The sequence below is a fragment of the Chaetodon auriga genome, chromosome 11, assembly GCF_051107435.1.
Source record: "Chaetodon auriga isolate fChaAug3 chromosome 11, fChaAug3.hap1, whole genome shotgun sequence".
Lineage (NCBI taxonomy): Eukaryota > Metazoa > Chordata > Actinopteri > Chaetodontiformes > Chaetodontidae > Chaetodon > Chaetodon auriga.
Window position 1 is genome coordinate 12,102,319 of NC_135084.1, and position 23,021 is coordinate 12,125,339.

General features: G+C 41.1%; 1 protein-coding gene across 1 annotated transcript in view; it reads left to right on the top strand.

Moving 5' to 3' along the window:
* Window positions 1-11,433, top strand: part of wdr27 (WD repeat domain 27) — a 37,126-nt gene extending 25,693 nt beyond the window's left edge. Inside the window, exons 23-24 of the mRNA XM_076743512.1 lie at window positions 535-633; window positions 10,680-11,433. Of these exons, the coding sequence (XP_076599627.1) occupies window positions 535-633; window positions 10,680-10,793 (213 nt within the window). The 3' untranslated portion in view covers window positions 10,794-11,433. The remainder of the gene's footprint in view (window positions 1-534; window positions 634-10,679) is intronic.
* Window positions 11,434-23,021: the final 11,588 nt, after the last annotated feature.

Below are 23,021 nucleotides of genomic sequence, written 5' to 3' on the forward strand. Positions count from 1 at the left end.
TACTAACTTTCGATGCGTAGCAGACTCCAAAGCTGCAGACACATTTGCGATAGCTGATTCTGGCACAATATTCCATCATTTTATGTGTCTGATGACTGATATCAACAAGAGCCAAGTCTCACTGTCTAGCCAATCTCTGAGCATAGTCACAAACTCCTGGTGATCATCAAGAAAGCTTTAATCAGGGTGATGATTAACAGTAAACTATGAAACTATAAAGTATTAAGACTGAATACTCTATTGTTCACCCCAAACAACCAATGGACGTGACAGTTTGGACGTTAGCTGCACACACCCCGACTCCATGTCTGACTGTTTGTCCTTCAAGCAAACGTGCATCTGTTTGCACTGCTTGTGTGTGTGTATGTGTCACCTTAGTGTGTAGTTGTAGCACTTCTAATACGCGCTTCTTGTTCAGTCTGAACACACTTGTGTATTTTATGTTTTATAGAGGTTGATCCCTCCTCTGTGCATCACTTCATCGTTACAGTTCATGCCTGCTTTTGTTCACATAGTCCATCTCAACTATTTCAGGCTTATGTGTATGACATCCGTAGCAGCAGCTACCTCCACAAGCTTCAAAAACACTCCGACACGGTGCTCAGTGTGGCTTTCAACCCTGCCACACCAGAGGTAAGAACATATGTTTACTTTTTCTCTCTGTTGCTCTGTTCTTTCCTTTCTCTCGTTACTCCTCCGCCATATATTCAGTGCCCCATATCACAGAACTGAAGGATTTCATCGTCTTCAATACGGTATCAGTCAAATTTCTCTACGTCTCAGGAAGTGATTGACCAGAGTAAATACAGTATTTTGTACAGATTCAGTAAAAGTCTTGTTTTTCATTAACTGACATCAGATATCAAACTGTTAAAATCAGAGTTTGAGTTTACTTCCCATATGTTGACCTGTGTTAAAGGACCAGTGTGTAGGGTTTAGTGGCATCTAGTGATGAGGCTGCAGATTGCAACCAACTGAATAACCCTCTCCTCACCCTCCCCCATGCTGGCTGCTAAAGACAAGGAAGGCACTCTCCAGAGCAAGTGTTTTGTTTGTCCATTGTGGGCTACTGTAGAAACATGGCGGTGCAATATGGCGACTCCTAACAGAAATACTGGTATATTCTTTTTGTGTCATCTTCATGTGACGTGATAGAAGAAATTACACTGCATGGTTTGAAAGTCATATATGCATAATTTTCACTCATATTTCAGAGTCAGTTGGTTACGCAGGTCTGGACTCTTTCTACTTGCTCTGCACTCCAAACGTTGGTAAAGCAGGAATGATATCCTCAGGCTGAGGTCACATAGCAGGGCTGAGTGAGACCAGGGTGGGTGGACTTTTATGTCAGTGACCTCACAGAATTTCTGCCAGTGGCCGTGAAAGAATTCAGTATAATGACTGAGCTAGAAATAATAAGAAGCTGAACTCTTCATAGCATTTCATATGTGTGGGAGGGTGTGCTTGAATGTAATTGTGTGTTGTGTGTGGCTTATATCTTTTTGTACTGACACAGTATACTGAAATTGCCAACAAAGCAAATTCTCACTCAAAAACGTAGACTTTCACTGTGTATAAACACAAAAAAAAAATGTTGCTTGCATCTACAAACAGCGCTTTTTCTCTAAATCTCACCCTCTTGGACCAATACAACTTTCATTTAAAATGAATATCCCCCAAATCGCTCTGCGGGTTTAACCAGTGGTGGCCAGTTTATAGTCCAATCAGATAATGACTACCGCTCCTCCGTGCCATAACCCTGTGGGATCTAGTGACTCGCTTCGTGCACTGCGTTGATCCACTTTTATGACTGGCTGCCTGCAGGGTTATTCCAGCCTGTGATTGGCTGCACAATTCCGCAGTCAACAAAAGATGCATGCAGGGTGGTGCTCGTTTAGTTCAGGAGCAGCTTTCCAACTTTCCTGTTGACTGTTTATCAGTTTTTTCACTGGATCCATTGTAGTTTAATGTTATACCATGTTGTTGTATTCTGTCTAAAGGGAAGCAATAGATTCGATATTAATGGTATGAGAGTGCCAAATGTCAAAAATGATTCCAGTGGTTCAGGTGGTGCCGTGATCTCTTTATTTCGCAGTTTTCTTTGCTTGGCCTTGGAACCGGCATCCATAGAAATACAGGGACTGAAGGGAGTCTTGCCAAAGAAATCAGAAAGTAATGCTTTACATTGGACAGTGACCCGTGTTTATCTTGAATTGCCATTACAGGAAAATAAGAAGTCAAAGTACTTCAAACCAACATCCTTTCCATGTCTCCAGCACAGTCTCCAGAGCATTTCTTACAGAGAAACAATTCCCTTTGGAAATGTTTTATTGTCCAGTTAATGATTTTCCTTTGGAACCGTTCAAAGCAAGTTGATCTGAAAAAGACAGCTTTTAAAATATAATATCACATCCCCTGCTGGACGTCTCGTGAGACTTCTTGTTGACTGTCTCTTGGACTCGAGGCACATGTTTTAAATCTGCATGTCCATCTGTGTAACTCCGTTCAGTTAAACTTTGCAGCACAATGATACATTCACATTTCCAAGTTTCAAAGTGGAAAGTTTGATCCATGGCCATTTACTGGCTGAATTACAGTAATCTGCAGAGTTTGAAGACACACTTCATCAGTCAGAACATGCTCACTCCCCACCGCTACTTCTGCACATTCTGCTTTGTTTGATAGGCAGTCAAAGCAGAAACTCTGAAAAATCAAGAAAAGTTGGCACCATTGACTGAACCTTTATCGTATTGTCCACCACAGGGGTCAGGTGATTGATGAAGATTAAAGCAATATTTGAATCAATCTGAAAATGTATGATAGATTAGGACGCAAATGTGAACCCTTGCTATAGTTACAGTAATACTTTGACGTTTATTTCCACTGGCCATGTGTCTTTGAAAATGTTCAAATGTGTACAAATAATCAAACCCCTTCTCTCCAGTGTGATAACATCTATCAAATTATATCAGTCTGATTTCATTTTTCATCTCCTATTGGCTGTCGCTTGTTTCCGTTCTCAGATTTGTGTCACTGAGCATCTCATACTTCAAGAACCTGCCAAGATTTGACCACATTGAAGTCGTAAAAGTCACAAATGTATGAAACATTTGCAGGGCTCCAGAGGGTCTGCAGCTAAATAAAGAGCCATGACAAGTCTTCCCAGCCTGAAAATACGGATGTCCCCAAATTTCTGATTCAAAGCATGCTGAAAGTTATATTTTCCTAACATAGGATTTATTTTGTGTTGAAATAATGACTGAGTGAGAGCCACTGAATCATAAAAAACACTTAGTACCTGGACCTTATGGGTGAGTAAGATTTTAATGGGCCTCATGCTTTCAATATAATCTTTCTATTTATTCAGGGTTTATGTTTACTTTGGTACTGCAGGCTGTCTCCTTCAAATTTAAATTTGATATAAACCTGTCCTGTCATACTAACCAATATCCAGTATACAGTAGTTTATTGAATTACTGAAGCAATTCTGTATTGTCAAACTGTCTGCCCCAGTCGATGTCAAGCAATTGTCTGAATGCGATTAGCACACAGCTGGAGACAGTCTTGTCCATTCACCAATGCACAGCTACCATTTGTGTACCCACTCAAAGGGACAGCGTGTTCTTGATTAAATCAACATTCACCCTGGCCTATTTAGTCTTTCTCAGCACCTCTTAGAGGGAGGACTACCTCTGAAATCCTTAGCAAATTGAGATACAACTGTATGAAATTGAAAGATTCATATCCTTTGAGATTTTTACTGGAGCTTCATTGTAATTGGTCAAGATACATTGTTATGCTCATCATTCCAATTGTTCATAACCTCATTTGACATCCTGTAAAGCTGACAGATATATAAAAACAATAGATCAGCAGGATGGGCGCCCATGAAAGCCCACAGTTTAAGATAAACCAACCTGTTTTCAATGGAAATACTACAGTCGTAAAGAATTAGTGACATGTTGCTGATGCATCCTTGATTGCTTAGATTTCTGTTGCTGATAAGCATGGATGGGTCCTGGTGCTCTTGAATGAAGCTCACTAATGGCTTGAAATGATCTAGGACTCCTTATGCAACATTTCAGCCTCGTGAAGTGGGAAACAATAGTTCAATCTGTCTCTAATATTTGTACAGAATCTGTGAAAATGTGAGGATTTGTAAGTGTTTCAAGATGCTGAGGAGTTGAGCTCTGCAGTCCAGATTCTCACACCTTCGCCTCTGAAGCCCCAGTCATTTATATGAGTACTCTTCTTAACGTTACTGAGAGTATAGTGAAAGATTTCTCATACATAGATCAAGAGTTCCACAAAACGCTCCCTCATAATAACTGAGTAGTGTTTCTTTTCTCTCCTTCTGATAGTTTATCTTCTACTGATGTTTTCGGTGCCTGGCTCAGCTTTGTGAGGCTGCTTCTACTTAATCTTGATCCAGTTGATCTAATGTCTGACTGGAATGGATGCAAGTCTATCTTTATTTTTCTTTTGTTTGTGGCCAAAACAGAGACATGTAGATAAAAAAAAGTGATTAGAAGTCCAAGAAGTCCTGGGAAATGGCTGGTCAGTCTGACAGTTAAGAGCATGTGATACCATATTGGTGTCAAAAGACATGAAAAATACTGACAAAGTGTCCCCAACCAGTGCTCACCTTGCTTTTAGCCACATTTGAGGGCCAGATGTTCACTATATTTACTGCTGTGAGAACAGCACTCCTTTTCCACTCATTTTTCTCTCACGTTTTCCACCCTGATACTTAAAATACCATCAAGCAGGCATATCTTCCTCCGGGGTTCATTCCCCTGGGTTTATTCCTGTACTTTAGTCTGTAATGAAAGATCCCGACTTTTACTGTCACTTCACTTTGTTGTCTTGTAAAGTCTTGTGGGATTTCACATGGCATACCTCTGTAGAGCTCCCCTGTGTTGTACCTGAATGTGCTACCATAAAAGCTGACTTGAAGAATCATTTTCACACTTCTCTGCAGGTTCAGCACATGAAGATAGTCTCTTTTTCATATGTAGGACACAAGCTAAGCAGTGTCCAGCTTTGATAGTTCCTGAAAACAAGGCAGTGGTGATGCTGTATCTGAAGTGACCTCCTCCAATGATTTTTGGAATTTCACATCTTCAGGGTCCTAAGTAAAGGCTTAGAAAAATGCTGTGGCCAGAGGCAAATAAACAGTGACTTCAGAGAAACAGGTTACTAAGTCAGACTGGAGAAATAGACATCCTGTGGCTGTGGTGTATTTGGGTTACTCATATTTCTGTACTGTCTCACTCCAAGCTGTCAGTAGCTCCAGTTACATTGTTCCACACGGCAGTGGAAACATCTTTGTGGAATTTGCCAAAGATCATCTTATTAGTGAAGTGGATTTCTTTGAGAGGACAGTAGGGTGCCCTCTCTTTTTCCATTCGAATACTGGTAAAAGCAAAGCCCTCATCTGTCACTGATCTCTGTATGGTCCATCTCTACGACCTGTTTGTGTAAGAAGAGATTTTCAATCTTAATGACAGTTTTCTTGTTGAGAAAATGGTAAATGAAAACAGAAGAACTACAAATTGGAGTAGGAAAACAAGTGAAAAGGATTTTTACATTGGTGCTAAAGTCTCCATATGTTGGCTCAGTCTTAGTAGATGTGACTCATACTACACAAATTGGAACATTTGTAAAAGCCGTAACTTTCACCTTTGGGGGGCTGGGTACATATGAACAGGATGGTGCAGAAGGAGACATTTACAAGCCAGAGCCATCAAATGAAAATGGGAGCTTTTCTTTGAATAATCCTAAACCAGGTGTTCTTAGTCTGGCCAGAGAGAAACATATTTTTACCGAGTTGTTAGCTGAATCATCTTATGATCAGGAGTTTGGCACATGTTGTCGCTGGCTGAAATGACCCAAAAACAAAACAGTAATCTCATATGAAAAAAAAAAAAAAAACTCCAATTATATAGTTAGATTTTAAATGCACGTGTGTGTGTGTGTGTGCTTGTGGCATGGGAATACAAAAAGAGTTGCTCCTTTTTATTTCAACAATAGGGTCAGAATGAAATAAGAACTATTAAATACTGCGTTGAGTTTCAGTCTTTTGATTAAGTGAGAAGTTTCTGAACTCTTTCCCTCAAGCACTTTAGCCCTCATTTGTACTCATTTGCATTTGGAGTTAGTGCAGGACCGTGACCGCTTACTGACACAAGCAGCTGTCTCTGACAGTTAAAAAGTTAACATGTTCTAACGTCCCAAATAGGAAGATGAACAACGAGTGAATCATCTGGCTTTCAAGCTCAGTGCACTCTTGTCTCCATATGTCAGCATGTATCATCTTTGCTCTTTGCAGGCCGGCAAAAAAATGCAGCTGGCGTCCCACTAGATCTTTTTTACTGTATCTTTCATTTGTGGCCATTTGGCATTTGAAAGGCTATTCACACTCCTTAATCCTTTATATATATATATATGTATCCTCACTTCCTCTTTGCCTGACCCCAGAAAGCAAAACCCTCTCTTCTTACCGTAGTGGCCAGACAGCAATTAGAGAGCTGGACTCTGCTCTCTGCTCCAGAATGTCACATTAGAGTGAGACACAGACAAAGCTGAGACAGCCTCTCTGGAATCAACTGGCCTGTGTTCAACACAGCTGGAAATGGCAATGGACAGGAAGTGAGAAAATAAAGGGTTTGGGTCCAGCTGCAAAGTCACAAGAGGCGTTTTTAAGTATCAAAACCTTTCACTTGTAGTAGACAGCATTTTCTCAGTTGGCTGGTGTTAGTTAATGGCGTTGTCCTTTCGTTGGCTGTATAACATTAATATGAGGAACACTGTGTACAGGAAATTTGAATGACATACAGCATTTTTGTATAGCCTGTGCTGCTTTAATGGATTAAGGTTGCTCAGATAAACATATTTATTGGCATGAACACAGAATTGTTAAATAGCACATATCATGTTTCTAATTACTGAATATTACGTGACCTGGGGGTTTATTATTGAACGCTTTGAGTGCACACATCAAACTGATATCTAACGTCATATCTGACTCTGTGTAAGAGAGCATGCTGAAAGACAAAAACATTGTGTACTCTGATCCTGGCATTAAACAGAGCCAGGCTAGCTGTTCCCCCTGTTTCCAGTCTTTATGCTAAACTAAGTTAATCAGCTGCTGGCCCCTACTACATATACATCACAAGCAGCAGAGTGGAATCAGTCTTTAACTCTTAGCAAGACAGCAAATAAGTATATTTCCCAAAATGTCAGACTATTCAAATAAGCATCACATACGTTAATGTCAAAACAGATACACAAATACAGAATATATATTTAACGTTGTTGAGCAGCATTGAGCTAACTGGAACCTACCAAAGGAGAAATTTGAGGCACAAACCTGGGTTCAAGACAGTATTTCGCATTTGTTATGCAATAATTTAGGTTGCTTTTAAAATGGTGGAGATATTGACGGATCGCGTTCCAGCACCGCCACCTTGAAATGATAATGTTTTCAGTGATTGTGTCAGCCTTAATGGACATGAACTATCCTTTTTATGTTTGGGTGTTCCCTGCATTTTTCTTCAAGAAAGAAATTCCACGTGCAGCCTCTGGAGTGAACACATGGATTGTTGTGAGTCTGATTGTATCTGTGCTTCTCTGCGTTCTGTCAGACTGACCCAGATGCGCCTGTGCAGGGCTTTGTAAACATATTTAGACTCAGACTCAGACAGGGAGTACAGATTTCCTGTTGCTGACTGTTGACTGTTGAACTGTTTTAATTGTCATCAATAATAATTAATATAAGAGCTGAGGTTCATTTAATGTCGACTTCATGCATCAATTTCATGTGTCCAGTGTGACGTGGTTCGTTTTCCTGAAGGTGTTATTGCAATTTGACAGTTTCTGAATGGAAAAAAAAGTCAGTTTCCTAATTTCTAATGAAGGAATCATTGATACTTATAACAAACAAGAGGGAGTGAGGCTTTACGGCAACAGAAATAAAATTTAGCTGGAATGTTTCTATACAACTTTGCATGACATTAATAAATGGCTAAAAAGATCTGATCACAGGATCATATAAGTCAACAGACAGTCCATGGACTTGTAAGCTCATCAAATAGGTGACCCTGGTGACCGTCTGCTTCTTTTCCCATCTCTCATGTAGATCTTCCTTCCCCTCTCAGCATGTACGGTACAGAACATCCTGCTATGTTGGCATTTGTCAAGTCTGTGCTCTACAGCTGATGAATGATATCCTTCAGGAGGGAAAACACATTTCTCCTCATATCTTCAAAGCCTCAGCCATTGTTCATACCGAGTTTGTGTGGACAGATACTTTGTGTTGTCCAGTGTGCCAGTATTTAGCAGAAGCGTTTGCCACTGAAGGCTGCTTTGAACTGTTGATTTGTGGTTTTCTTTTGGAGGTATTGAGCAAGCACGTTGGACTATAATTTTGATTATGCAGCATGCGTGACACACCATGTAAATTCTCTATCTGATTTATGATCACAGAGTTCCCAAAAAGTTTTGAATGAGACTTTAATGCACCACACATAAAAACAAATAAAGGGTCGTAAAAGAAGATGCTGCCCAAATTCTCAACATCGTGGCTCATGCATGTCCTGTCTTTGAGATTACTGAAGATCAAATGTTTTTCTTTTAAAAAAGTGGCAAACATACGCTTGTGAATGTCTTGAAAACTGATATATATATAAATATATCAGTGGTGACAGGATTGCATAAGGACATTGCAAATGCATTTTTTAAACAGAGATCAAACCGTGTTTCTTAGAAGAGGGATGTTGACAAGGAAAGCCAAATACCAAACTTGTGATGGCCCAGCATGACCCCGTGCAATATGTCTACAGTGAATCAGCTCACAACAAGTTCTGACTTCTGACCCTGAAGGTTGCCCAAAACCTCCGGTCCTCATCGGCTTTAGCTCGCTTCAGCCTCAGTGAACAGAGGTTGAAGGTTGCACAGATGGAATGTGTCAGATTGCAGATGTTTGCTGCGAGCGTATGATGCAGAAATTCCATTAATGTTGTTATCACCGCTTTAGAAAATCTGTGATAGTTCCAGCTCTGCGCTGTATGTTTGGAGGGAGGAATGTAATGCCGAGGTGATTACACAGTCTAATGATTTTTGATGGAAGTTGATGAAGAGAGCTGTGGTTGCTAATGGAGCTGCTCTCTGACCCTCTTAAGTTTTAAGTGGCTATTTTTGCAGCTCGGGGGCAGGACCCAGACAGCTTGGCTATTGTTGATTAAGGTCAATGAGCAGGAGGTCACGGTGCAAAAAGACTGCTTAAAAATAGAAGAGCTAGTGAAATGAACCATCTAACTGTTTAGTGGCAGCGTCTCAAACATTTTTATACATGAGAAAACACCAGTAAAACACATGCTTATGTAGGTCTGATGTGTGCTTACTCCTCTTGTCTGTGTGCTGCACACACACCCGGAAATCCTCCGTGTGTCGATGGGAGAGAGGCTGCAACAATGGCCCTTCAAAGGAGGATCGAGTCCACCCCAGTTTAGTCATTGTGTGTTTTAGTCATCCTCAGACCTCAGCTATTGTGACTCCCTCTCCCAGCACAGACATCTGCTTGCTGGTAAATGATGATTTCTCCTGCATAAAACAGCTTTAGTACATGGGGAAAAATGCTGGACTATTGTTGTACCAAATGTGGTTTTTATCACTGCTTGGCAACTTGTTGTTTCCCAAGATTCCCACTGTTAGTATACTTTAAAAAAAAGATACGCTGTCTTTACAACTACCTAAACATCTCTGAAATCACCATAAATGACACTGATGCTCCACAGCAGATCTGGACATTCACCCAAGCATTCCCAGTTAGTTTGGAATGTGGGGAGTTGTTTTCACTTATTTGTCATCATGTAGGATTTGTGAAGGCCTTTAAGACTTGAATTGGGATTAAGAGAAATACAAATATCCATGGCTTGAACTAGTATGAAATGGGTTACTCGCCCTGGTCTTACACATCACATATGCTTGAAAATAAAGTGAAAATGGAGCCGTTTGTGAACAGCTGTCTTGAATTATAATTGTTCCATCATATCATATACTCTACTTCAAGCAGCCATAGATATGAATTTGTATAACACACCTCATTTTGTAGAGGGTTTCCAATTGCTTTTGCCCTCTGATTGGCTGTCAGAGTGTTGAGGTAATGCTCCCACACACTCATCTGCTCCACTGGCTGATAGACACAGATGAGATAATCCTTCCTTCTTATTAAGAAATATAGTTAAGAAGTGATTGTTCACACGTGCTTGTCTTTGTGCCACATCCACGTGTCGGTTTAAGTGTGGGGTGTGTGTTTGCACACAGTGTTCGCTGATGTTAGTTTATTGACATGTGGGTGCCTTATTAATCTCTAAACAGTTGACTCACCATGACTAGCATTGGCAGGAACCTCAAGATCTCCTTCTGATTAAATGGAGTTATATAACTTTTAAAGTTGATTCCAGGCAGCTTTGTGTTTTTTCTGTTAAATGGCAGGTATGGAAAATCAGGAATTTGTAGGAGAAACACAGTATGGATGTTGACCTTGGAAGCAGGTGTTCTGTTATGCAATTCGGTCTCCTAAATAGAGAGTTGTGAAAAGGAGAGGGATGTGTGACACAGTTCCTGGGAAATATCAAGCTGAACATGACGTCATCTTCTTTCTCTTCTGTCCTTAGCTGCTGACAGGGACCCTGGATGGGAAGCTGCGACTGTTTCAGGCCACCAGTGGGGCCCGTCTGTCTCATGACACCAGTGCTGCTGTGCAAAACGTCCCCAACATGATTGTGTAATGACAGCAGGCTGCTGCAGAGACCATGCAGGTTTCATTAAAGCAGTTCCAACCCCCTGGATGGGATTTTACTGAGACAACGTAAGGGTTTTGTTTTAGTTGTGAGTTAAATGAGGATCAAAAATAGATAGAAAGCTAAAGAGGTTCTGTATTTCTTATTGTCTTTTGTGTTCTTTTCAAATTGTCAAAAGGAGCCGCCTGTTATCTTTGCTGACCCTCCAGTATGTTCATCGTTAGACCTCATTTCTGAAGTGATATCAGTGGTTTCATTCAATATGTTTTCATTTGACCACATTATTTTGATGCAATATTTATTCATTTAAAGATGATTATAGGTACATTTGCCAAAAACAATTTTGTCAGCAGTTATTCCCATTCCTCCACATTCTGGACGGTCGGAGCACCAGATTTTGTTTGTTCAGTATGTGGAACAGATGTACTTCTATATCACTGGCTGCGGCCGCAACTTAACAGATCAGCACACAAAGCTATGACATCAGCTGGGTGCGACCTCTCTGGCTGCCAGACGCACAGATGCTACTACTGTTCACACTGACACACCCGTCCATTGTTTGAGCTGTACATTTACTCTGCTCTTCCCCAGTCGCACAAAATGTCAGCTATGCTCAACTGTAAGAGAGCAGATTAAAAATGTAGGACTCTGACACTGGAAGTTAAGTTTGAAAGAGTTCATTGTGTCAAGTATGAATAAATTGTTACATCTTAGCTACATGGCAGTGTAGATTATTTCTTGTTATCTCAGGCTCTGTCTGATTTGCCTTATTTCACTCGGTCTTATTCTTGTACCTTCAAACAGATTGCATTTCTTCTCAGTGATGCTGTCACTGATCGTTTCCTTATAGTTTTCGAATTTTTCAAGTCTGGTTTGCAGTGTCATCAAGTTCATGTTAATGTCGTGTCCAGAAAAAAAAACTCTTCCTGCTATTAATTTACCATTCTGCCATTATCACTGCCGGCATGCACTAAACCACAGCTGTCTTAAAGAGGCTGAAGGGAAAGTCTACCTATCTGTAATGGAATGAAATTTTAAGCGTCCCTCATCCCCCATCTATTCGGAAAAGATATTGTATTTGACGCATTATCTGAGGTTGACGCTCATGATAGAAGGATAAATCCACTGATAGGCTGCCTTGTCTTAACTCCCTCAAATGGAGGTGAATTTTCAGAAGACTGCTTGTCTCTGCCTTGTCCCCAGTCCAGCATTCTGTGTTTGATTTTCTCTCTCTTTGGACTCTGTGCTCTAATTGATACAGAGGCAGAAGACTGTTCCCCGTGCACCACCAGCCTCGGCAAGGTCAGATGAAATATAGCTTTGAAGTTGCACAACATCAGCTGCCAGGTTTCCTATCACAAAAACCGATGTTATACATTAACGAAAGCAGAGCGAGGGCTGCACTGGATTTATGGGATGGTATCCATTGTTTTGTCATATAGCACATGTCTGTATGTATGTAATGTCCCCAAAAGTAATGGAAGTATGACTTTGTGTGTATGTGTGTGTGGAGATAGCTATGTGCTGGCAAGGTTGAGTCCGCCCTGTCATGGTGAGCTTTAGTGTTCCTGCAAGCAGCAGGGACTTTCAACTGGAACAAAACATAATAAATTGTCTATGGAGTAAATTTATGTAGCCATGTTCTTTCTCCATTTTAATGTGCTGAAATGTGTGTGCGTGTGTGTATATATATTTGTGAGTCAGTATCTCCTCTTGAATGAATTAACCTGCTACTCTAAAATGCAGTGAGCACACATTCACAAACCAAAGGGATGTGTTGGTGTGCGCACACATTCCTTGTCTGTGTGAGGTCGTTTTGGATGCCCTCCCTGCATTGATCTCACGAGTAAAGAATGACGCCTTTATACTTGCAAATAAAAGGATCTCAAGGATGGCCACACCCGTATGTCAGACCGCAGTCTGGTCCAAAGTTTCATCTCCCACAATACTTTGTCATTCAATTTGACAGAAAGAACTTAGTCTGCGTCCAACTTTGCAATATGACAGCACTGAACAGAGCAGAGTGTCACACTGGGGGAAGACAGAGTGCAGAACTTGCTATCAAGACGTTCATTTTCCATTTTCAGCATCAAGTATGGTTTCAAGTATCAGCAAGTATCAGCATCATCTTCAGCTCAAGTATGGTTTGTGCATGCCTTCGACGTCGCCTGCAAAGTGTTGTGGTTGTTTTCTGGCCTGTGGCCTGAGCTCTGAGCGCAGGCCTTTACTTTTCCTCATGAGTACTTTATATAAAGAAGACCAACATATACACCACGATGCACGTGCAGTTTAATGAACCCCCATAGACGTCTGAGGATCTCTGCTCGTATGCTTTCATGAACTCAGTGCAACCCAAAGTCAAGGGAGGAGAATATCTGTGCACGTGTCAAACACTGCTGTCATATAGCTGTGCCTCATGCAAGTCTTAAAGCAAAGCTTTCCTGAATATCATATAATGCTCTATGAATTATGTAAAAGAAGTGATGTATATTGAAGTGAGCGTCTTTGGCATCAATCATGCATAGTTTTTAATGCTGAACATAACAGTGGTTCAGCTTATAGACAGCTTACTTGAAGAGAGCTTTCATATGCTGCCTTAAGCACCTGGTGTAAACTAATGCCCTGATCGGAGTATATATCAGCCGATAATGGCCTGTCGCGAAAGAGGAGGAACGTCTGGAACAAAATTGAGCGATGGGTGCCAAATTGTTCTATCCCATGTTGTGTGTTTTAGTGGAAGTCACCAGAGGCAGCGTCTGGGACACGGTCCCAAAGACTAGCATCGGACAGGGTTTTTGTTGCCTCCTCTCACCAAGTTTGACAAGTTTGACGGAGCGCTAATGCACCCGCAACTGTGCACGTGGTCAATCAAAAGCAGTATAGTGTTGGTGCTGTCAGATGGAGCTGTGAAGCTGATCCATGGTGTCTCCTTTCTGATCCCACGTCACATCAGCAAGCTCTGAAGTCTGCCGTATCACTCGGCCAACTCATGGCAACAATTTATGCCTCTTGGATGAACTTATCTGACATAATGATCATCTTGAAAGGCAAAAAGAAAAATCTTCTCTGATCTCCTGCATGCGTTTTATGCAGTGGTGAAATGTAGCTGGGATGTAGTAACATTTACTCAAGTACTGTACAACATTCTGTACGTGTACTAATATTGTACTTTTTGTTCAAATTAGGTCCATCTTGACCAAATTCAATAATAGCATGCTGTTTAGTTAGCGCATTAATTATGATAACGTATACTCTGACAGGGTCCAGTCGCATAGTGAGTACATTCACTCTAACACATGAAGTGCATTTTGCTGATAAAATGCTTTATGCACGTTTTTTCCACCACTGATTTTATAGCACAAACACCAGCGACGGCAGTTTGCTTGGAAACTCCTGGTGAGAGCAGCAATAGCCACTAAAGTTAAACAAAGAAACAAAAAAATGCCACCTGCAGAATATCAGCCTCCATCATCAGAAACTCCATAGAAAAAGCCGTAGTGTGCTGTCACTGTAGCACCCAAAAGAAATATTTGAAAGCCCACAGCAATGAGCAGTGATGTCACCAGAATGACAAACCAGTGAATATGAGGAAACTTTCTTCCTACAAGTCTGCATGTGGAACATTTTACGCCTTATCGTACACATGTTCATGTTAATATTCACATACATTTCTCTGTGAATATGGGAAAAAGACGCTTTCACATCTTGAAGTGTTAGCTGGCCTGTGTTCCTCCTTATGTGGTCTACAAATTACACGGAGTCATATTTTTGGCTTGAATGATACAGCACATGGGCCAGTTTTCACTAACGCTCACACTAAGTCTTTCTGACTACAGCATACTGTACAAGGTAACTGTAAAGGATGAACGTGGCTGGTTAAGCTGTAAAGTGACCGGTTAGTATAGGTGACACATTGCGATGGAGCCACTCGGGAAGAGGCAGACACGGACATCAACGTCTTTGTACATGACTCTGTCCCAAGATGTTCTGGACTGCTGTGTGCAGACAACGATGGAAATACCGATTGATAGCAGATGGTGTCATCCAGGGTACAAGGCATAAACATTCGAGTGCTTAACACTCAGATAAATCAACACGAGACCCTCATGGAGTTCGCAGGAAAAATGGGGAAAACAGGAGCACGTTACACGAGGCGCCAGAACGATTGCCGGGGCCACTTAGGAGCTGTCGTGCTTTTGAAATCCCTTCAAATCGAAATGATCTTGATCTTTAAAAACTGAAAAATTGAATAAGTGCTCCATTAATTTCAGACTCTCTTTTAGACCGCTTTAGCAAATGTTTGAAGAACCAGTCTTTCTTCAAGGTCTTCATGAGGTTCAGAAACTTCTTCGCCTCCATTAAGTGAAGGTGCAGCGATGAGATGATAGTTTGGCATTCAGGTATAAACCATCAAGTCTCTACAGATTTCTCAGGTTCATTAGCTCACCCCATCAACCTAAACTCCAACCTTTCACGGACACACAGATACTATTTCAACATCAGCCTCGACCATTAGCAAATTCCTCAGATTTTATGACTGAATTTATTTCCTCACCAAGGCATTTTTATGTTTTCCACTCTAATCATGTTTCACCAAACTGGAGGATTAACAGCACATGTGGTTGAGCTCCACTTCAGGGTATGGTTGTGATTGGTACACATGTCTCCGGGTGTAGCTTATTAATCTTTCTGCTATCAATTTGTGATATGACTGGTGTTACATAAAACTCAGCTTTGGTTCTCGGGATTTTACTTTTGCCATAAAACGAACAAACAAAAAGGCTCTGAAGAGAACAATGCGATCAGAGTTCCTGCTCCGCTCTGGTGTGCCGGCAGCATTCGAAAAGCATCAAAGTGAGCAATATTACAGCACAAATAGATCATATGTTATTCTGTTCCTGAACTTAGTTTTCAGGTTGTGTTGTTGCCAACCAGCCATGGCTATCACCTGCCTGACTAACTTAAATTTGAGCAATAACTCCAAGTTATGGCCCGACTTTATTTCACATTGTGCCAGGGTTTCATACCCTCGAATGAACTCCAAATTCAGCAGCAAGGAAAAAGTCTCCAACTCGAGTTTGCTTCAGCGCTGAACACACTGGCTGTTGCAGGGATGTAGACAAATGTTATTCCTTCACCATGGCTGCATCATACCCTGAATGCTTAAAACCTTCGGTGTACGCACAGAAGCAGGATGCCAGCTACAAAACCTGGAGTCAATAACGAGCAGGAAATTCTCCCCTGGAACATTTGATATTCTTCAGCAAATCATTCCTGCAAATCTGCACCAATCCTCGGTGTGTTTTCAATGAGCGTGCTCCTGCTTCAAAGTCCTACATGCTGTACATTGTCTTCCTGCCTTGACAATATGTAACTCTCATGTGCTTCATTTTAACCGTGCCATCCTACCAACTAGTGTTGTCTGTGTAGCCAAAGCCTGATATACTGTATCTTATTCCTGTGTGTCATAGACCTCCACTGAAGTCCGAAAACAATTAAAAAACACATTAACGAGCCGAGCCGTTGCACTATAGTGACTCTGGGCCCTGTCGTTAGTTTCCAAACATTCCCACATTCATCACCCTGCTGCCATAAATAGCACTCACTCAAATACCAAATGTATAATTTTACAATCTCTGGAGTGTGTTAAGGATGAGTTGTAATGCCAGAGCAGTGAAGATGACATATAGGATGGCAATTTTCCAATAAGGACTTTGAGGATAAATAAGTACCAATGGTTATTACGTCTCTCGGACAGGGGAGGCCAACCAAATTTATCATAGAATGCAGTGATGAGTGTTGTAATTTATCTCCAGTGACAGACGTGAGGGCAGAATGGTAAATAGAGTCTGGAGGCCTCAGAGTGGAGGCAGCATGTTGATAAATGACTTCCCCACAGTCCAGAGCTGAGAGGAGAACTGACACTGGTACTGAGAACTGATGGAGTGCTAATTTCAGACTGATAAGGGCATCTTGCAGCGCTTTAAACTTTAAAGCGCTGCAAGATGCCCTTGTCAAGGGGTCCTTTAAACTTTAAAGGACCCCTTGACAACAAGGCAATTGAAACGGCTTTACTTAAGACATAAAAGGCATTAAAAATGCAATATTAAAAGATACATGTAGGATTTAAGAGTACAAGATAATAGAGAGTTACAAAAAAGATAAGCAATAAAACATGAGAATAAAAATCATAGTGCAGGTTCCAAATCCATGTAATTAAAGTCAGTGGCAAACAGAGAAGTCTTAAAGATGGGATGAGTCATTCTGGAGAAAGACTGTTGATATTACACATCAGCACGCCAGATTTACCATCCCTCTCGCTCCCCCATTTCCCCTTCCCCTTGAACGCCACCTGTTGCTGATTGGCTGGAACAGTGTTGTGTGGCTCTGAGCCACTCTGTGTGAGCCAGGTACATAAACTGGATTTTTTGTTTCAGCACACACACACACAGAAAGGACAGCTAGTGGACCATGAGGAGATATTCGCTGAATTTGAAATTCAGCGAATGTCAACAATCTTTCTCCAGAATGACTCATCCTGCCATTAAGTCTTGATTTTAAAGAACTGAGAGTTGGAGCAGATCCCAGGTTTTCAGGGAGTTTTTTCCGCATATGTGGTGCATATAAACTGAAAGCTGCTTTTCCCGGTTAATTTTGCCTCTGTGGACAGTCAATAGTCCAGTCCAAGAGGATCTGAGAGGATGGATGGTTCACAATGGAGCAGCAGATCAGAAACGCAGTTTGGCCCTTAAAGCATTCAGTGCTTTAAAAACCAAAAGTAAAGTATTTTAAAGTCCTTTCTTTGACACAGATCTGAGAACTGGAGTAACATGGTCCAGTCTGCTGTTCTGAGTGAGAAATGAGCCACAACTGTTTGGTGGACTTTTTAGAGAGCTCAGTAAAGACAGCATTAGTCAAGCCTACTGAAGAAAAGCACATGGACATGGTTTTCTAAATCCTGCTGAGATATGGGCAAGTCAGCTAATTCTTAGTCTTAAGGTGATAGTTTGCTGTTTGTTATTGTAAAATAAGAAGTCTATTAAATTAGCTATAACTTAGGTCTGAGTCCATCACCACACCAAGAGCTGTGGCTTGGTTTGCTGTCTTTAATGTGAGCGACTGAAGCGGAACACTGACTTTTATTTGTTCCTCTTTGGCTCCAAAAACTATTAGTTCATAGAGAATGTCGGCACATTCAACAACTGAGTTCAATGCTCCCACTCAGTGCTTGTATGGGACCATTGTCGCCTGATGGTATCATTAGATAAATCTGTGCGTCATCTGCACAATCATGGTTTGTTTACCTTGTTGCTTTTCATATTCTGAGCTAGTGGGAGCGTGTCCATGTTGAACAGAAGAGGCCCAAGAATGGAGCCTTGGGGATTTTTGACAGGCAGGACAACTTGGATATTGGATGACAGTTATTAGATTCGCTTCAGTCTCCTCCTTTATGCATGGCCACATGTGCCAATTTCCAGACAACAGGAACTGTGCGAATGAAGATGTTAGAATGTATGTAATGCAGACAGTTTAAGAAAGAAAGGAGTAAAGTTGTCCTCACCCTTTCTAAAATCTATGGCCTGTAAGACCTAAAGAGAGGCATGAGCACTAAAAGGCTGAATAATGAATAAAGATCCGGAGATGACCGTGTGCATATGGTTGTTACAGTATGTGGAGGAGGACCCCTGTAGTGTCAAATAAACAGCCAGCTGAGAAGTGTTTATAGAAAACTGAGCAGATCTCATTTTGATTTAATGCTACTTGACCCTCAGAGTTAATGCTGGGAGGTTTTTTTTATCAAAGCTGACTGCCTTCCAGGATCGTGGCTGGTCTGAAGTGGAGCTGGTAAGTACGTGTAGGTCCAGTAGTATCTGACCTGCACGTGCATTTAGTCTTATAGGCGTCTAAAAGCTGACCAGTGGGTTGGGTCCTGTGTATGTCTGGCTTTTTCCCAGGCAGGGGCTAAGTCTTTTATTCTGAACATTTTAAAGACCGCCTGTTTATTTATTATGGCAACAAAGGTCTCAGAGGAATGGGCTGAAGCCAGATTTACATCAGGAAAGCCAACACACATCATACTTTGTTTAAGTTTTTTGTGTGTCTTTTGTTGGGCATACAGAGTTGTGATTTAGTCACTTTATGACACAAGCTATTGAACATTTATCACTGTTTCCTAAGTCCACTACTCAAGAGGCTGTATTTTATCATTTCTATTGGACAGAGTCAAATCGGTGGATCTTAAAGGATCTTTCAAGTTTGAACCAGTAGGGTCGATGATTAGCTGAAATAAGCTGAAGGAGTTACACATTTCTTTTAGCTGTTCGGATCCATGAGTCAGTCAATTCGAATTCAGACTGTTCAACCTGAGCTATCTGAATGATAATATGTGCTTCAAGAGTATTAATTTTAGGGAATAAGAAATTGGAAGAGATAAGTGATTTTGGAGATACAAGATTTTAAATGTAAGATGAGGGTGCTGGGAAAAGCAAACTTAGGACACACATTATTAGCACAATGTTTTGATTTTGACCATGTGATCTAAGTCCAGTATTCTCTCTCTTTTGGCCCTGTTTTCTTTTTTTGAGAGCCTCTGAAAACTGCTGCCTGCAGCGGCTGGAAAAAGTAGTGATAAGAGCGGCGAGAGAGAAACTTAACAACACAGTTGTGAGCTGTAAAGACTGAAACAATGAGCTGACAGATGCTGAAATGCTCTGTAGCACTGATAGGACCTGCAGAGTGTGGTTTTGTCATTACGAGGGACTCCTTTTACATTACACAAAGTTGTTTGTTACTGATTACTGCACCTGTAAGAGGAAGTCCTGGATTTACTGCAGTACGATTCTGCAGGCGGTGTTGTATTACTGTATATTGTATTACATTATTGGATTACTGATGCATTCATGCGTAAGCAGTATTTTAATGGTGGAACTGGTTGAGGTGAAGTTGATTTGAATAGCAGTTTTTGAACACCACATGTGCCTCTTGGGTATAATTTAGGCTTTAAAGAAAGCATTGCTTTTAAGATCTTAATGTGCAAAGTAACTTGAGACTATAACTGTCAAATAAATGTGGTGGAGTAAAAAGTATAATGTATACCTCTGAAATGTAGTACAAGTACAAAGCAGCAAAAAATGGAAGTGCTTGTGAAGCACAAGTACCTTAAAATTGGCCTTGAGTAAATGCAGGGAGCGTTAGTGTGATGTGGTACTTTAACATGATTATTAAGTTGTTTAGTTCGCCGCCATGAGCCACAACAATGCAGGATGAGTTTGTATAGGCAGTGGAGCCTCAGTAACGCTGCAGCACCTTCTGTGCCCAGGGACCCAAGGCCAGAGCTCCTCCTCTTCCTCCTCCTCCTCCTCCTCCTCCTCCTCCTCCTCCTCCTCCTCTCCACTACACTGAAGAGACCTCACTCTCACTTTGTTCTCTCTCACACAACGCTGTTCATGGTGTTTTCCTTCACTGTCCATACACATCCGTCTTTCTCTAGGTCCTGCGTTGTTGTTCCCTCCAGATTTCTTAGTAACACAGTTTCAGTAAAATGAGCCCAGAATTCTGCCAGTTCTGAAGCGCTTATAAATTAGCTCAATATATCTTACTGCTCTGCCATAATGCTACGCATCCCATCAGCGCAAGGAGGAAAACGGGGATCTGGAAGTTATTACCACATGATTGCATCTCAGAAATGAAAATGCAATTGTGAGAAAAGAGGGTGGATGGGAAACGGTCACTGTTCCCCACCCATTAACCTAAATGTAGGTAAGTATGAGTCAAAGTGAATTCAGGGAAACACTCCTATTACTCGTCCTTCCTTAGATTTTATACACCGTCTCATTTTTATTTGAAGTTCAGAACTCAACCTTGCATTTCAGACCTGCAATTTGGGGACGTCTTGCTTGTGTTCAGGTCCAGCAGTTCAAATACACATCTGGGAATAAGTTGTAGCCCACTGGATTGACTGAGGCCTGATTACATCACTATGACAAGCAAGGTTACATAAAGCTGGCAGTGTTTGACCCTCGCTAAACATGAGCAACCAGCAGGCAATTAATGGGGTTCTCACAGCCTGCCATCCTCCAACAGTCCTGCAGGCAACAAAGGAAGTACACAAGATTCCCTCTGTTCATCCTTCCGCTTAGGATATTGGCTAAGAACACAAACAAAGCTTTGGCAGGTCTACATTTTGAGCAGCATGATCGGATTTTGTAATCTTGTGAAAATAATATTGAGGTGTTCCCCTGATGTTGTTATGATCACAAGCATGGTATCACCCAGGAAACATTCAGTTGTGTTGAATTTACAAATCATGTATCAAGAGATCCCACCCACGTAGGTCACGCATTAACCTTTGAGAGAAGTACAAGTCAAACATTGGTTATCTCACTTCGATGCAATGCCTGGTCTAAGCCAAGCTATGTCTGTCATTTTTATATGAAAACTGGAATTGGATGCTTTGAAAGCAAACATGTAGTCTCCTGGAAACACGTACTCATTTTTGCAACTTCTTCTTTTTGGTTGTTATATACAAGATTCTTAATACAATATGTATTATCGGGTAATAGGACATAGTTCTTGTTATTGTTTTAATGCACACTTTTCTGATGTTGATGCTCCAGATCACCATGAAATCATTGTTACCTTCTTATCATATCAGTGCCAGTTTGTTGAAAGTGTAGCATAACTACTGGATAGCATTAGTGTGCCAATAGTTAAAATTTCCTTCAAAGCCAGAAAGTCAAACCAGAAGTCCTGCAGTGTTGCAATTTGATGATTAATGGCGTGCACAGATCAGCTTGAATGTTTTCCACAGTTTTCTTGCTCCCCTGTTGACTTCTCAATTGCCTCACAAAACCTATGAGAACAATTCATGGATCTCTGTTGTGTAAAACGAGGCCTGTCGAGTGACTTCAGTGTTATTGTAAATGACTACCCGTAACAATGCATCTCAGTATGAGAGGACATGCTCTGCACATACCGTATGAGAAGCAAGATCAGGACTTTGAGGCAGGATTTTAAGGCAGGACATTCTGGGGATACCTCGAAGTGGAGGGATGTGGTACCATCACACTGCCATTTTATGAGTAAACCAGGAAGAATCAAGAACAGACTGAAGTAATGAAACTGCGTCACATGAGCCAGAAAATGCACACTTTAGTGCTTTTGTCATGAAATGTGTAAAAACTGACTTTGGTTCACACAAAAACATTTATTATTTTGCTATTTCTGTACAAGAACTCAGTTTTCCATTACTTTCTGCAGCCCAGAGGCTTTGATTGGTGGTTGCTCTGATGTGGCTCCATACATCAGCGAAAAAACAATAAACTGTATCATCAGGTCAAGTGAACGTGCATAGTAGGAGGACACATTTGGACTAAAGTTTGCAGAAAGAAAATAAGCTAGAGCATGCAAGTGTTTAAATCGAGGGAAGAGACAAAAACAAATGAAGTCAGTGACAGTGAAATTTAACTGACCTGTGTTTGGCAATGGAAACACTATAATATTTTGACAGTGAAAATTACTATTGTGAGAACTCTTGACGACAGCGTCTGACACTTCAATCTTTCTTCTTTAGGCATCACTGAACAATTGTCTGCAGACATGCTCACAGCTCTGTGTGCCTTTGGGCTAAATACTAATGTCAGCATGCTAATGACAATGTTAATATGCTGATGCGGGTATAATGTTTACCATGTTCACCGTCTTCGTTTGGCATGTTTGCATGCTAACATTTGCTAATTAGAGCACAAAGCACAGCTGAGGCTGATGGAAATGTCTTTATTTTTGCAGATAGTTTGTCATTAAGCAAAGTATTGGGAAAATTGAAATTTTCATCCAATGAACGTTAATCCATGAGCCAAATGTCATGGCAATCCGTTCAATAGCTGTTGAGACATTGATCATTTATAGCAAATGGTTATAAAGTTAGAGTCAAAAGCTCTACTGTTTGAGGGAGCTCTCAAAGGTCCAGCTTGCTATAATGAAAACAGTTTGATTTATTGATTTGTTTTGACAAGACTGCCAGTTATTGGGCACGCAGTCTGTAACACTTTGAAAGAAGCACTCATAAGCTTGAGGCTACCAATGATGATGCTGACACTCTCCTCCAGAGAAGGTTACAGCTAAGTGGGTTGGTGAACAGCCACATTGACTTTGGAGCAATACAGATTCATTTGAAGCCATACCCAGAAGCAGACTAATACCAGGAACTACTGTAGA